General features: G+C 39.1%; 1 protein-coding gene across 4 annotated transcripts in view; it reads right to left on the bottom strand.

Moving 5' to 3' along the window:
* phactr3b (phosphatase and actin regulator 3b) overlaps positions 1–17,131 on the bottom strand; it is a 51,463-nt gene that overhangs the window by 2,392 nt on the left and 31,940 nt on the right. For all 4 annotated transcript variants that reach the window (XM_032549947.1, XM_032549948.1, XM_032549950.1 and 1 more), the window contains exon 9: positions 1,000–1,055. In XM_032549947.1, the coding sequence (XP_032405838.1) occupies positions 1,000–1,055 (56 nt within the window). The remainder of the gene's footprint in view (positions 1–999; positions 1,056–17,131) is intronic.

Genomic DNA, 17,131 nt, shown 5'->3' with positions numbered 1-17,131 from the left:
TTTTCCACAAATGTATTCATTATATTAGCAGATTTTGTTGCTCTTATGCATCGTTTTCATAGTTGTTATCAGAGCTGGAGCGTGTTGCTGCTGTGGATGATGAGGACAGCTGCTGAGGGTTCACAGGTGGTCCAACACACACAGGAGACCCAAATCAGCACAAAATGTGGGTCTCTCACATGGTCGTTTCATAATGTTTCTGTAGTGACGACAGCAGCAAAGCAATGCCATGAGTTCCTACATATCAGCTACCAAAAGCACATATGTTTCTCCTTCACAAGTTAGTCTGCAGAACCTGGATCAAATAATATGACATGGCCAGAATTATTATAGAATAGTCTAGGCCCATACTAATTGGTAGAAATACTATATGCAAGTAAACTAAAAAGCACCAAAGTTAGGAAATGCCTTAATCTGGTTTAAAGGTAAATGTGGCAGTTTAGTTCCAGATGTTGTGTTTGCAGTTTGTAAAATATTTGCTTCGTTCCTTTTTTTAAAAAAAAAAAAATTCTCTTTGGTAGGCATGTTGTTTTTCACTTCCAAATAAAATTATTTTGAATGTTTAGATTATAAAAAATGGGGCGGCAACCAAGTTTTATAACATAAGAAAATATTTGATGGGGTATGTGTATATCGGCAAAATAATGGAATACTCTTTGTTTGTATTTGTTGTTATACTTCTTTTCAAAAGGGAATTTATTTAAAATTACATGATTAAAAAAAAGTTCTCCAGTTAATTTATTAAGTTTTATATGGTCTATGGAAAATGAAATAACTCAATTTTTAAAACACTAAATAAATTATAAAGCACACTATTAGGAAGTGGAAAATCATTATCATAGTATAAAGTTTAGTAACTTTTAAATTAATCGTAAAAAAAAAAAATCTACTAATAAAAGATATTAGTGGTCTTTCTGAAAACGTTTCTTAACTTTGTAAGAACTAAGTCACTCATGGGTGTGACGGTATTAAAGTTGCGTCCAAGTCCCGGCTACTTACGCTTTAAGATGTTCCGGCTCTCCAGTTCCTCCACAGCCGGTCTCTGGCTCAGTCGCCTGCGGAAGAACACCAGAATTACGTTCTGGACCATCCTCACACCCTACAAGCTGCTCAGCCTCTCCGCGAGCTATCAGCACTGCTGCCGCGCTGTGAGCGCGAGCGACCGCCGGGAGCCGCGAGACCACTTAGCGAACAGCGGGTCCCCACCGCGGCTTCTTTCTCTACTCCAGTATTTTAAACTCCACATCGGAAAGAAAAAGTCCGGCTGCGCGTTAGACAGCACCTTTCCTTGCCGAGAAAGTAAGAGCGACCCTTTCCCAAAGAAAGCAGAACAGGTTGAGTATTCCAAGCAGCACAGCAGCGGAAGAGTGGCGGTGCCGAGTAAACCGACTGACCGACTGACTAGGATGCTGCGCTGCTTCGCTGCCTGGTTTTCGCCACATACTCGGTGCGAATAGGGAGGAGAATCTCCTCCCACGCCCCCCCCCCCCACACACACACACATACACACGCACACACACACAGGAGTAGACATTTTGTTTGTGATCAAATTGACAGCGTCCTGTTACACAAAATATTAGACAGGAAACGCAGCAAAACAAGACAGGAAAAAACCACACTTCACAGATAAAAAAAAAGAAGTTATATTTAGTCAAACAGCAATGTATTCTGCTCCTGCTTATGTGGTCATGTTTATGCATTTGACCTGTCTAAAATAACCAAAAAATTAGGATTTATGCAGTTTATATCTAAACAGATTAGAAGGAAGATCACTAGTCACGTTCAGTGTAGAAATAAAATACAGGCATGGATGGAAGTGCAGAAAAATATGTTTTGAAGGGGGGTAGGGAAGTAGGTGCTAGGGTATGAGTTGCTCCCTAAAAAGTCTTTAACAGTTTCCTGAAGAAAGACAGGGAAACCCAGTTCTGGTGCCTCTAAGTCATTCCAGTACTGTGGAACCAAACAGAAGAGTCTGAATTCCTAATTCAGCAGAAGGGAGTTAGATGATAGTGTAATAAACTGAGCTGAGATGGAGCAGTGATTTCCACCACCAACAGAGACAATGAGAGGAGCTGAAGGTGCAGGCTGAAAAATGTGATGGTATATTACCTGGGAACACAGAGCAACACTCAGAAGGATATTTTCCCATCTTTCACTCTACACTGAGGCTGATTTTTTTAATATTTATCTGTATTCACAACTTGGCAAAATGACTCTTTATAGAACTTCCCGCCCTCTGAAACCACCAATTTGGTTTTATTAATCAGAAATATGGAGAAGGTGGTATGTCTAAGTGGGTATATTCCTACACTTTAGTGCATGGGTGGTGTATTTAGCGGCTACAACACACCACACATGCAGTTTTTTTTCATAATGTTTCATTGAGTTCAGCAATACCACCAGATTGCTGGTGTTTTCAGCTTTTATTGCCACATTACGGGACTGAATGCTGATGAGTGTGAAGCCAGGAGAACAGAACCCACTCAACAGACACTAATTAGATCTGGCCATGAATATCTAAATCTAGTGTTCTCAAAAAACAAAGCCAGTCGTGTTTTGTGGTCTGCACAATGTTCCAGCATTTCTCATCTGTTTTTTATTTTTATTTTTTACATATGCTTATTTCTTGAAAAAAAATTCTTATGCATCTAAAATATTATCAGAGCTCACAGATTTAAGACAAAGAAACTTCATTCAACAGGAAACAGTTTCCTATTTTTTATAACCCTTACCAAAGGTTGTGACACACGGATCATGACTGAATCAAATACAAGATACAGAATCTTCATGATGGGACTGGGTAGTGTTGTTGGGGTGAGGGATGCCTAGATGTTTCTCCTTTAACTGTTACCCTGGCCATTGGCTTCCTTCTGTTCAATTAAAATTTTCCTTTATGTGTGACATTTCAAAGGTTCTCTTAAAATTCGCATGGCAATTGGATGCAAATATACCTCGTAACTTAATTCATGTTCACTTACTGAAACGTGAGTTCAAACTATGAAAAAGAAAACAAAGGAAAGTCTGCAACATTTGGTCCAAAGCCTTGTGAGCAATGAAAGAGTGGAAGGCATCTAGAGTGCATGTCTAAAATAATCTCCCTGCTCTGTGATGGCTTCAGCTGTGACTGGGATTATTTGTGGCTTAAAAAACAAGACCACAGACATGGCAATACTCAAAGCGAGTCAGTGTGCTAAATGAAGCAGAGCTACAGCCTGAAAACATTTCAGGTCAATAAGATTTGCCTCAGTTGACGGAGAGAATCAAAATCAGTTGCGGCCAGAAAAGCTGGATCAGAAGCATGTTACATTAGGAAATATTACTGCCGTGCTTTAAAAGCATCTAACAAAAACATCCCAAAAGCAAGCGTGAGTCAGTAAGATTCCAAGTTGGCCAACAAACAGTCTCCTGCATCGAACTGTGCCTCACGAGTCCTCACCCACACTCTGCTTGGCTGGAAGTAAAAGTTTCTCGCCGGTTGGAAACCAGCATGTCAAAGTGATGAGCTGTTTGCGAGAGTAGGGCTGATGGGAATGTCAGCTCATCAAAACTGGAGGAGAATGGGATGAGTCGAACACCGCTGGCCTGTTAGTGCTCACCCAGACGTGTACTAATCTCTCACTCCCATCTCTACAGTGACAGAGTCTGAGGACGACAGTGTCACAGCCGGATGTGGAATCAGAGTGAGTCCAGAATGGGGGATGGGACAGTAGTTAGGGGGAGTTGTGCCAGGGTTTGCATTCACTGGAACTAAACTTCTCACATAGTCAACCAGATGCTGCTTATTTAGGAAATTCAGCTCAGTTGTACTCCATTATAACTGGGTCACATTCATGTGAGACCGTAGGTCAGGAAACATGGTGTGCCTTTCTTCCTTACTCTACTCATAAATGTCAAGATACAAAAACAGTCTCGATTCCTGCATCTACATTGTGTAACCTTTTCAAAGGCTTATCGACATGAAACTCTGGATCAATGTCTTATCTAACCAGTTTGTGTCCAAGGTTTTGGCCTTTGCAGTAGGTCTGCAGGTCAACTGAGAGATTATGTCTGGATGTTAACCCTCCCACAGGGAGCACAGTGTGGAGCTGGTGACCTCAAACAGCAGGGTCTGGCCTCTGACACCACAGGAGGCTGATGCAACATTAGCCAGCCGTTAGGTTGCTGTTTCTGAGGTAAAACTTCTCACACAGAAAATACTTCAGGTGGTTTTGATTAGATGTCCAAATCCAATATGGCACAGTCTTAAAGAGACAGCTTAGAACACATTCTGGCAGTGCATGTTTTACATGTGAAGATTACATGTGTCATAACTCTTAGCCTTTGCATTGCTGTAGGTTATGATTCCAAATCTGAACTATTTGTCCTTAGGCATAAATTATGACATGAACATTTAGTAATTATATCTTTCAATCTTTATGTAATATGAAGAATAACCCTTTCATTATTTTAAATTTAATTCACCATCCAAAAAAAACTGATATATTGTTTTGAAAATTAATTCAATGTAGCATTTACCCTATAAGAAGGATAAATAGACACTCATGCCTAAGAAAAATAATAGAAAGAGATGAGAACCTGTTAAAGTTGAATTTATGGATGAATCAAACAAAGTGCTTTTTGTCATTGTTCATCAATGCCTTCATATTGTTCAGTTAATCATATATTGAACAAAATAGTGTTTGGAGGCTTTTCTTCTGCTCAGGCTAAGGTTAAAGTTTTAATATAATATTCAGAAACCGTGTCCTAAATCCACATTTAAAGTTTTGAAACATTCTAAATAGTAACGATAGATAAACTACTGCACAATGATCAAGGTATGGTGTAGTAAGTAATGGGAAGAGCGGTGATCTTCTGAAAGTAGGAAACCAGAAGTACAATTTTCCTTGTAACGTTGCTGCTAGCTTAAAAACACGAATTTAGGAGGTAATTTATATATTTTTTTATTTTCTAAACAATCCAGTAATTTAATATGGTGTTCATTTGGAGAGGCATTTATGTGGTCACTATTATTAAGCTAACATGAAGATATTATTATGAGCCATTAACACCCTATAATCCACCAACTCTAATGATCAAAATCATCTTTTGACAGTAAGACAGGAGCAGCAGCTGCAGTCTGTTAATATATGTTAATAGGACTCAAGTTTCTGACAAGGAGTCCAAGTCAAGTCTCAAGTCTTTAGGGCTGAAGACTGAAGTCTTTTATTTCTACTAATTAAGTGCCATTCAAGTCACAGTCTCAAACTTAAGTTGCCATTTCTGATATTTACACAGAAAACCAAACTTTAGAAGATAGTCAGGTATTGCTTATTTCTAGTTTTTTGAAAGGTATTAGTACTAAAAGGTCAACACTAAGTTCAGTAACATGCCTGTAAGAACATGCACGTTCACTTTCTAGCATTTTGTTTGCCTTTTATTTTTGGTCACAATGCTTACCTGAAGGCCACTGAACATGTCATATTGCATTTTCTTCATCCCAACATTAAAATACAAGCACAATTTTGAAATTAGGAGATTATTCATGAGTTTAACAAACACCAGTTTATGAAGCATATGAAGGTACATTCTGGAAAAATATAATCCAAGAGTGATGAGCATGAATGTGACAGTGACACCTGAACAGATGCAGATGGACTGTGTAAGGAGGTCCTGCTCAATGCAAAGCGGTGTAAAATTATGGAACAAGTTAAATGAGGCGTTAAAACAAAGTCAAAATGTATTACAATTTAAAAGGAAACACAAGGAGGTTATTTTCACAAGATATAATGGGTCAGAGATACCACTAATGTGTATATGTAAATTGAGGCCAACACATATGAGTGTGTGTGGGTATGGATGTATATATTTAGACATATGTAAACCCAGATAAAACGTAATATATATATATATATATATATTGTTTTGTTTTTATTTAATAATGAGGGTCCATCTCAAAATATTGTACGGGTTTATGGGGTAGGAGTTCATAGGTTTCTTACTACTTCCTACTCCTTTTCGAGCATGTTAAGATTACTGTGGTACAAAAAATGTGTCTTTTGCTTTCCTTCATGTGTTATTTTATACTGCTATCATATTCTAAATAAAAAAATACATAAAAAAATAAAAAAGCCATACCGTAGTCTCTGCTTGACAAGCTATAATCAGCCTTACTTAATGATTACATCTTGATAACCTTTCAGCTCAATCTGGCATTGATTACATAAGGGATGTTTTATAAATATCATCCAATTATTTAAATTTTATTTGTAAAAAGGTGCTTTTAAAGCAAAAATAACTGATGCATAGTCAGCAAAAACAGCAAAAGGCAGCATCACATTTATGCCGTTTTAAAGTGTGTATGACACAGGTATCAGGTATCTGTAAAGGTTCAGTTAGGTTCCTAACAAACGTCCAGAAAACTGCAAAACAAGTGAAACACCAAGTTCCTTTAATCACCTATTTAGAGCTGCTTTTGAACCACAATAAATGGAACATTTAACCAAAATATTTAATGTGAATTGATCATTTTAAGCATGGTACTTGACAAAATGCCAACTAAGTCACTGCTTTTCACAGCTGTTAAAAGAAGTCAGTGTTTCAGCTGTTTTACAGTTTTCTGGAAGTTTGTTCCAAATTTGTGGTGCATAGATGCTGAAAGCTGCTTCTCCTCGTTTGGTTCTGGTTCTGGGGATGCAGAGCAGACCAGAACCGGAAGACCTGAGAGGTCTGGAAGGTTGATACAACAACAGCAGATCTTTAATGTATTGTGGTGCTAAGCCGTTCAGTGATTTATAAACTAACAACAGTATTTTAAAGTCTATTCTTTGAGCTACAGGGAGCCAGTGGAGGGACTTTAAAACTGGTGTTATGTGCTCTATCTTCCTGGTTTTAGTGAGAACGCGAGCAGCAGCATTCTGGATCAGCTGCAGCTGTTTGATTGATTTGTTGGACAGACCTGTGAAGACGCTGTTGCAATAATCAATACGACTGAAGATGAACGCATGAATGAGTTTCTCTAGATCTGGCTGAGACATTAGTCCTTTAATCCTGGAAATGTTCTTCAGGTGATAGAAGGCCGACTTTGTAACTGTCTTTATGTGGCTCTGGAGGTTCAGGTCAGAGTCCATCACTACTCCCAGGTTTCGGGCTGATCGCTGGTTTTCAGTTGTAATAACTGAAGCTGTGCATTGACTCTAGATCGTTCCTCTTTAGGTCTAAGAATAATAACTACAGTTTTGTTTCTGTTCAACTGGAGAAAGTTTTGGCACATCCACACATTTATCTGTTCTAAGCATCTGTTCAGTGATTGGATGGGCTCTGAGTCACCTGGTGACATCGTAATGTAGAGCTGTGTGTCATCTGCATAGTTATGGTAGCTAATATTATTTCCTGTTATAACCTGAGCTAGTGGGAGCATATAAATATTGAATAAAAGGGGTCCTAGGATTGAACCTTGGGGTACCCCACATGTGACCTTTGACCTCTTTGATGAAAAGTTTTCAATTGAAACAAAGAAATCCCTGTTCTTTATGTAGGATTTAAACCAGTTAAGCACTGGACCGGAGAGTCCGACCCAACTCTCCAGTCGATTCAGTAATATATCATGGTCAACAGTGTCAAAAGCTGCACTGAGGTCCAACAGAACCAGCACTGTGGTTCTGCCACAGTCCGTATTTATATGGATGTCATTGAACACTTTTATGAGGGCGGTCTCCGTGCTGTGGTGAGCACGAAAACCAGACTGGAAGGAGTCAAAGAGGTTGGTTATAGTTAGGAAGCTAGTTAATTGTTTACACACAGCTTTTTCAATAACTTTGCTGATGAATGGGAGGTTGGAGATCGGCCTGTAATTCTGCATTAGTGATTTGTCCAGATTGTTCTTTTTTATAAGTGGTTTGATTACTGCTGTTTTCAGAGCCTGGGGGAAAACGCCTGATGAGAGCGATGAGTTTACTATTTGGATCAGATCAGCAGCAATAACAGGCAGGACTTTCTTAAAGAAATGTGAGGGTAAAACATCCAGACAGCAGGAACTGGAGCTTAGTTGACTTATAATTTCCTCTAAGGTTTTAACATTAAGTAGTTGAAATTGGGTCATTTTTCCTGTATTTGTTTTGTTTGGGCACAGCATTGGTACTGACTTTATAGTGGATGTATAGATTAATCCTCTGATTTTTTGAATTTTCTCTGAAAAGAAGCTGGAAAACTGGTTGCAGGCGGCAATACATTGGAATTCAGGCGGTAACGTCACAGGAGGGTTTGTGATTCTGTCAACTGTTGCAAATAAAGCTCGAGCATTATTAATGTTTTTGTTTATGACATCTGCAAAGAAAGCCTCTCTTGCATGTTTTAGTGTTAAATGATAGTTACGTAGTCTTTCCTTATATATGTCACAATGAACGTGGAGTTGAGTTTTACGCCATTTTCGTTCTGCCCTACGGCAGAGTTGTCTTGCAGATCTAACTGTTTGTGCATTTCTCCATGGAGATTTCTTTTTACCAGTCACAACCTTCATTTTAATTGGGGCAATGGAATCAACAATATCTGAGACTTTAGACTGAAAATCATTTACCAACTTATCTACATCACCACAGCTCAAGGGTGAGGAAGAAGAGTAGATTTGATTAAAAGTTTCTGCTGTGTATGACTGTATGACATGTTTGTGATGTAAAACACTCTGAACTGCCTTGCTGCTTAAATGTGCTATGCAAATAAACATAATTGACTGACTGACTAATAATTGTACCTGTTTGAATCTTACTGTAATAATCCAATTATATTTCTTTAGCGAGTGGTAAAAATGAGCTGACCAGTAATGGTTCATACCTAACTGTAAACGTTTTATGACGAAAATACTTCCAACATACAGTATCTGTTCATTTATAGCACTCAAGTCATGGTTGCATCCCTGACTGCTGCTGGTTAACCCTTATTTGGGAATGGTTGGGAAGCAGAGGGAAACAAACAATGCTCTGAGTGGGCGCCAAGGCTGAGAGACTTCTGACATTTCAATTAGAGGGTTCTTACAGTGTGATCCCTCGAATAAAAGACACTGTACAATTCTAATTGCTACTTCTGGGACAGGAATGGTGGCAACGTATAATTTGAGGATTTTACTTCATGCCATGTATGTACAGGCTGTCTCATCCGGCGCTCGCCTCCCTCCAACTGCTCCACAGTACAGTATCTGCCAACTCCAAGTCTGAAATTGGAATGACGCGTGATGTTGCTCACCATAACAGGACCATTGGAACTGGAAAACGGTCTCTGGTGACACCACAGTCGTCATGATTACGAAACATGTATGATGTAATGTATATCTGGCATAGGTAGAAGGTTATGGAACTTGCAGGCAACTTGGAGGCATAGACCTTTTTAGCAACTGCTACTATTCCCAACATAGACAGTAGACTGAAGTGCTAAAAGGATTTGACTTTCAAAACTACTCATTCATCTTTTGTCTTTTGTCGCACCACAACCCCAAGCTTTACTGACGTTTTTCATTCCCCCTTTGTGCAACCTCTCTCTGCTATCAAGACTACCAAACTTGTTGCAGACATCCTAACAATTTTGCCCATCCATCCAAGCTCAAGATCATAATTAGATAGAAATAATCGCTGGACGTCAATTTCAAAATCTTGCCTCAGTTACTAAGGTGGATTTAGCTCTGAACTTGGACTGTGCTATTTTAACACCTGAATATGCTTTGACCTGAACTACTCCACTGCAGCTCTGGATTTAAGTTTAGGTTTGTTGTTTTGTTGGAGTGGATAGGCTTGTACTTTTGTGTCCCTTGACACGTTTTCTTTCAGGATTTTCTGAGTTTAGGTTTAATCCAACCTCAACTTTGACCTGCCTCATTGTCCCTGCTAAACAACTGCATTCCCCACAGCATGATATTGGCCCTGGGCATCAGTGTGTCGAGTGTGGATCATGTGATAAGCAGTGTTAAGGCTCTCCCATACTTCATCTGAAGCTGAATAGTCGACGTGAGGTGTTTATTGTAATTATATTGATTGTATTTTCTGGGACTACAGATGAAAACTAGCCTTAATGGCTTACTCTGGCATAATATGTAATGTGGATAACAAAAACCATCCAACTGGTTGCACTTAATGTTTTTTAGGGGTATCCGAGTAAAGCGGACTAAAAATAAATGCATCCCGCACTTTTCTGATTTTTCATAAAATGAATAACTTTGCACTCTATGATCAATCCCACTCACCAGCATGCAACTTCTGTAAGCACAAGTTTATGTTTTTTAGTAACTTTGAACAAAGGACTGTTGATAACATTATATGTGGTCTTGATCAGAAAATAAACTGAAGTTGGAAAAAAAAATTAACTTTCACAAGCCAAAAAGACAAAAAGGAAACCAGCATCTCTATTACAAAGTAGTTGGGGTTTTTTTCGCCTTGCACAGCACCCGATTGTTTCTTCAGTAACACTTTGTATGTTTCATAATAAATGTTTTGAGCCTGAACGTTGGTATGTACATTTGCCTTACAGTTATGAAAGCAGAGCACTCAGGCATTTGGGATTTTGTGGGAACTTTTTAAACCGCCTTACTTTTACCCAGAGAATAGGATACGTAAGAGGGAGGCTGACCTCTGCAGAGCAGGAATTAATATTCCATGTGGGGTGAAACAGATTACAAAACTCAGAAATACAGCAGCTTGTCACCATGTGACAGACTTAGTTGCCTAGAAACTGCCATAGTGGTAAATACGCTTGATCAAAATGATACTGTAATTTAAAACGTGTTTAAATTGCTTGAGTTTAAATACTTGATTTTTGCGTATCACTGTCTGAGCACAATATGCTTGAACAGTGAGGGGAGAGCAAAACCCCAGCTCTGGTTCAGCTTGTGGCACTGGGATTCCTCAATGCTCATACAGCCATCCATCCTTCAGTCAGCTGTTGTGTGGGCAGAGGCTTTCAGTTATTTATAGCAGCCCTGGACAGCTGCTTCACACAGCCAACTTCTGTTGTCAGCAGAAATAAGTCCCTGGGCCACAAATATCCAATTACCAGGTACCTAACATAGTCATTGTCACTGCTACTTAAATGTCTTTTTTTTACTTCATATATAATCACTATTGTCTAATAGGACATACAGTTCAGGCAAGAGGCTCGCATGCATGCATGAGCAAGAGTCTCAAATTCATTTGTGTTTTTCATAAATGAATTTGAGTCGTACATTGCTCATTCCCAATAAAATCATTAGATCTGCACAATATAATGAAATGACAATGTCACTGGTAAAGATTGCAATAACATTATACGCTATTACGCTCATTAGATGGACGATCTCTAGCATCTTACCACTTCCCAGAGAATCAGTTGGGATGCAGAAAGTCTCTGCCGCCATGGCGATTTCACATTTATATAACAATGCCTTTAGCTGAGTTCACAAACATGAATTCTCGCACAAGAGCCCATAAAGTAGATGGAGGGGGTTAGGGGTATTTAGCAATGCAGTAAAGCTGAGGCCAGCTCCACAGAGGAATCCTGCAGGCAGAACGGGGCGAGCTCAGCTGTGACGTAGACAGGCCATTGATTATGGGTGCTGATGCACCATTTGCACTGCTAAATTTAGAAGGAGAGGGTTCCCTTCTGCTGTAGCAGGGCTCGCCCACTGCTCTGCATTCTGCTGCAGAGCATCACACTGAGGCAACGTAGGCCAGAGCAATGTGTCAGCTGCTCAACTGAGCTTCACAATATTAATATATGTCAGCTGGGCATCATCTTTAATATTAAAAACTAAATGAATGCATTTATTGATGGATTCACTCAAATACACAGTGTCTCCAAGCTGCAAAGTCAACATGATGCGGTCGGCTGGGCTTCCTGAGAAAGGTCTTTACCAACTGCTGCTTGATTGTCCCATATTCTAATACAGAATATAAGGGTGGGAATTTATCATATTGTATATCATTTATTGTGATAAATTTGTTATCGTGATAAGAATTTAGATTTATAATTTTCACAATAAATTCCAATTAAAGTTTTGGGGGTTTTTTTATTTCCAAAACTGTCAGTATTGTTGGATTTACTATTTTCTCCACTGTCTGTTTATTAAGGGTATCAACAAAAAATGAAAAAAAGTTCAAAATAAGATTAAATGCAGTTACTATGTGTGTATGATACAAATCACATTTCTCTATGTGGTCACTGTGCTGAAGAAACAAATTGTTGTGTTTTTTAATGAACAGTGTTTGTTTGTGGGGATGATTGTTGTATTGTCTTTAAATAAGTAATATTGTCATCATAATAGTACCATATTTGGGCGTGCTGTGGTGGCGCAGGGGGTTAGCACGCCCCACGTTTGGAGGCCTTAGTCCTTGACGCGGACGTCGCGGGTTCGACTCCCAGTCCCGACGACCTTTGCCACATGTCTTCTCCTCACCCTCCTTCCTGTCTGCCTACTGTCGAAAAAATACGAGCTACTAGCGCCGCAAAAACTCTTCGGAGAAAAAAATAAATAAAAAAATAATAATAATAGTACCATATTATGATAAAATTAAGTTCACCTCTACAACAGACTCCTAAACTGGACTATATAATGTGATTTGATTCAGACTAGGCTTTTGTACAAAACTGAAATAAATTGGAATGATCTAGCTTAAATCTGAACCAGTAATAATAATTAATATGAATGGATATGAATAAAGGCTGCACAGTGGTGCAGTTGGTAGCACTGTTGCCTTGCAGCAAGAAGGCCCTGGGTTCGATTCCCGGCCCGGGGTCTTTCTGCATGGAGTTTGCATGTTTTCCATGTGCATGTGTGGGTTCTCTCCGGGTACTCCAGCTTCTTCCCACAGTCCAAAAACATGACTGTCAGGTTAATTGGTCTCTCTAAATTCTCCCTAGGTGTGAGTGTGTGCATAGTTGTTTGTCTTGTCTGTCTCTGTGTTGCCCTGCTGCAAACTGGCCTGCCCAGGGTGTACCCTGCCTCTCGCCTGGAACGTTAGCTGGAACGTTAGCACCCCTCCTGACCTCACTAGGGACAAGGATATACAGAAAATGGATGGATGGATATGAATGAAACATATCTGTGGCTGTATAAATAAATCAATCTCACTTAAGTGGAACTCACTTTCCATCGTCAACCACAGAGCCGTCTGGGGAAGCAATGTCAAGGTTTCCCCTAATTCAGAAAAGTGCAGCAAATTACAAGGTTTATAGAAACTCTTACTGCAAGCTAAATTCCTTCAATAATCAATAAATAAACACATCTCAGTCTTATGAATGCTTATCAAATTGAATCATGAAAGGCCTAAAGATTCCCAACCCCACTCCATATGATGCCATGTGATGTTCTGAACTACCCAGATAAACTGCTCAATTGAAATTTGAAACTTATTTGTATTGCACACCGAGGGATTTTCAAAAAATATAAGTTTTGTTTGAGTAAAATGAAATAAAGTTGAAGGAAAGTTTAGTCTTTATTAACAGATGAAATTACTAGAAGCCACTTGTTTCACAATGTTGTGAAATAACACAACATTAGCTCAAATAGCTGTTTCCATTGTCCATATGATTGCACAATCTGACACGTCAAAAATAAAGTTGCTCAAAAGAAACGTGCTAATTTTGAAAAATCTCTTGTTTTTCGCAAAAAACCTTTTAGCACTAAGATCTGGTGAGTTTTTTTCTTGGCCGTATTGAAATTGTTTTTCACATCACATGAATCACTAGACCAATCATGATCAATAACAGGATTTTTCCACGTAGAAGAAGACAACAGGAAGTAGTTAGAGGTATGGCATATTTTTGATTGGCTTATTGAGTAACTTAATTGCTCTGTTTCTTTTTTCCCCCACTTTTTTTTATTGATTTTCAGAACTTTACATAAACATCAACAAAAGCAAATGAAAACAACCCAGCCCAAATCAACAAGGAACACTGCAGTATTTACGTGAAAATATACATACAGCCTACATACACAAAATACAGACATCCCCGTGTATGGTACAAAGTAGAGAGTCCTTACATCTATCGAAGGGCAGCAGAGTGAGTGACACATTGACTGTAAAAAAAAAAAAAAAAACTAATTAAAAAGGGTGGAGTGGTCAGTCCTCATTTCCAGTTGATATCAAAGTCTATGTAAGAAAGATTGCAGTGGGTTCCTCCAGAATTTCTCTGATTTTTGATGAAGATCGTGAGTCAGTTTTTCAACTGGGATAAAAGTAGAGATTTGTGATACCAACCTATCAACTGTAGGGGTCTGTGGTGCTGACCAACTCAGTAGGAACTGCTTACCAACAATCTCTTGTATTATCAGATGAACCGATTAAATGTGCCCCTATGTATTTTGCATTTATGACAAAGATCTGAAGCATCAGGGAACATTCTCTGAAGGCGAACAGGTCTGTAATAAGTTTGGTAGAAGAATTTAAAGTTCTGCTCATGTATAGAAATCAAAGTGCATTTGGGGAAGACTGTGTTTCTTATTTAACCTTAATACCACCATTGCAAAATTGTGTTTTTCAACATTAGTGGAATATCAACAAAGTTCTATGCACATTTGTAATGGAAACACAGCTAATAACGTCGAGCTAAATGCTAAATGAGATGAGTGCCTGGAAACCCTGCTTTCCGTTTGGTGTGCTCGCAGAGGATTGTTGTTTGGCTGTGATTTAGGTTGTTCTGTTCCTGGAGCTGCACAGACAGCAGTGCAGCTACTTGAACCTAAAACAGGACAATTAGTTCCATCCGCCTCCACAAACATGGCTCTGCTGTGTTCTGTCAGCGTGACACAATCAGTATGATTCATGCAGAGGCAACACAACAGCTGGGACAGAATGGATGTTCAGAGAGCGGCTACCAGGGGGGCTCGTCATGTCCTCTGGCAGACCGTAGAGGTCAGCGGGATGCCGCCGCCCCCCAAAAACAATAGCGTGCCTTAGCTGTACTCAGCAGTGACTCAGTTCATGTTAATGCCTCAGTCCAGCAGTCCATCACTCTACGAGCTGAGAGGCCAGCACCTGGTGAGTTCCACAGCAACACTCAGCATGGGACACTGGTGAGCAACTTCTACTTTTCAAGCTACCCAAGAGCACATGTTGCTTCTCCTGCACTGTCAATTTCAAAGTGCCATTCCAATAATATCCAATAAATCTTCAAAGAGGATTGTTTACAAGACAGTGGAGCAATTAAAAGAATTCTAAGCACTTAATATCCTGACGATATGCGGAGAAAACACCCTGGGATCAGAACATAGCGATCTTTAACTTTATTGGCCTGACCAATAAACAGCTGGTCAAAAATTAAAAATTGCATCTTTTACTATATAGCTACATGAGAACCTCCGCACTCTTCAGTGGGACCCTGTTACAGAATGAAAAACACTTGGTAACATCGCCATCGGTCCCCACACTCACAATTCTAATTCTTGACTGAACAGTGAGAAGGTTTTACACCCCAACGTTACGTATACATCAACCTAGTGGTACCGCTGTAACCGATAGGAAAACCCAACTGCAGTAGCCACCAAGACGGATTTAGACCAAATATTGCAGAATTAAACACATTTTCATGAAAATATCACAATTTACACAGAAAAAGATATTTTTGTTTCCACACAGCCTGGACCCACAGAGATTTGTAGTGTTTGACAACTTTAGGTTTATGAAGATTTGACTGCTTCATAAACTTAACTCGTATAAACCTAATTCAAGTACTTGTTACCAACTAAAGTAATTTATTTAAGTTGGATCAATTATTCTCTTTTTCTAGTGTTAACTTAATTTGAACTTCTGTGAAAAGGGAAAAAAGGAGTTTGGTCTCTTCTAATTGCAGTATATTAAAAAAATGATCCCTGCTATTATTAGATCTTGAGAGTGATAACAGAAACTCCTCATTGGTTTCTTGACCAATGAGGAGCGATGTGACAACTAATCACAGCAGTAATGCAGCACAGCATGAGCAGCAGCCTGTCACCTCTGACCTCTGTCCTACCTAACACTGTGTACACACTGTCCGTATCCCTGCTTCATCCAGTGACATTGTCCTTCCATGACACAAAATTGATTTCTTCCTGTTTTTATTACACAAGATTAATCAACAACTCAGTTTACATAAGCTGCGTATGGGATGATAAGTGTGTCATATAATGCTCCTTAATATATATTAAACCACTGGGCTTAGCAAGTTTTCTAGGGAAAACCCTGAGAAAACATCCCAGTATGTGACTGGAAGGACAAAATAAAACAAAAATAATCTGACTGAATGACTTCTCAGTTTTATTAAGTGCTGATTTGTGGTCGTGTGCATTTCCTGGCACACATTCACTTATTGACATTACAACTCTCCGCAAGCTTCATCTGTTGATCCCACAGGGTAAAACTACAACACTACTGACTCAATCAGGTCACATCAGGCCTACAAATTGATCACTTCCTTCATGTCCTCTCATTTACACAGTTAAGTTGTCACTGACATAATATGGTGCTTTCAGGACAAGCTAGAGGTCAGCAGGCTCAAACACAATGTGCGTGTATCATCTGTTAGTGTTGGTGCTTTCTGCTAGCTTTCACATTTTCTTCTCAGATTTTAAAAGACTAGGAGTAAACACCAACACACTTCCCTGATAAAGAAATTACTGATCATATGATTTGTCAATGGATCACATCAAACCTTTGGTAGGACACAGAGATTCAAACCACTTCTAAGCCGCCAGAGGGAGCTAGCTTGCAGATGCTAACCACAAACTAGTCATTGTGAATATGACTCCACAAGTTAAGAAATTTGAGTTAACAAGTTATTTCATATTAGCTACTTTATATTCTGTGGCCATATTCAGATGTACAATAAGCTCATGAAAGTACTCCAAAAAATGGCAGAAACTATTCCTATTTAAAAGGACTTGGCTTACAGTGAAAGCTGAATATTTCACACCAACAAACTCTGTATTGTGTTTTAACTAGCAAAAATAGATGAAATGCTCAAGAATTGTGACGTATTGAGTTAGCTATACTAGATTACAAAATATTTTTATAACACTAACAAAACATTCAGTCACACACTTCTCCTTTCCAGCAATATGTGACAGCAGGCAGCTGAAAACATGCAGCATTTGAGGTTCTAAAAGTCTTGTTGCTGGTTCCTTCCACAGACTTTAATCTTTTGTGTGCTCATCACAGATAGA

This window comes from Xiphophorus hellerii, chromosome 20, assembly GCF_003331165.1.
Source record: "Xiphophorus hellerii strain 12219 chromosome 20, Xiphophorus_hellerii-4.1, whole genome shotgun sequence".
In the NCBI taxonomy this organism is placed as follows: domain Eukaryota; kingdom Metazoa; phylum Chordata; class Actinopteri; order Cyprinodontiformes; family Poeciliidae; genus Xiphophorus; species Xiphophorus hellerii.
This window is presented reverse-complemented; position numbering and strand designations above follow the sequence as displayed.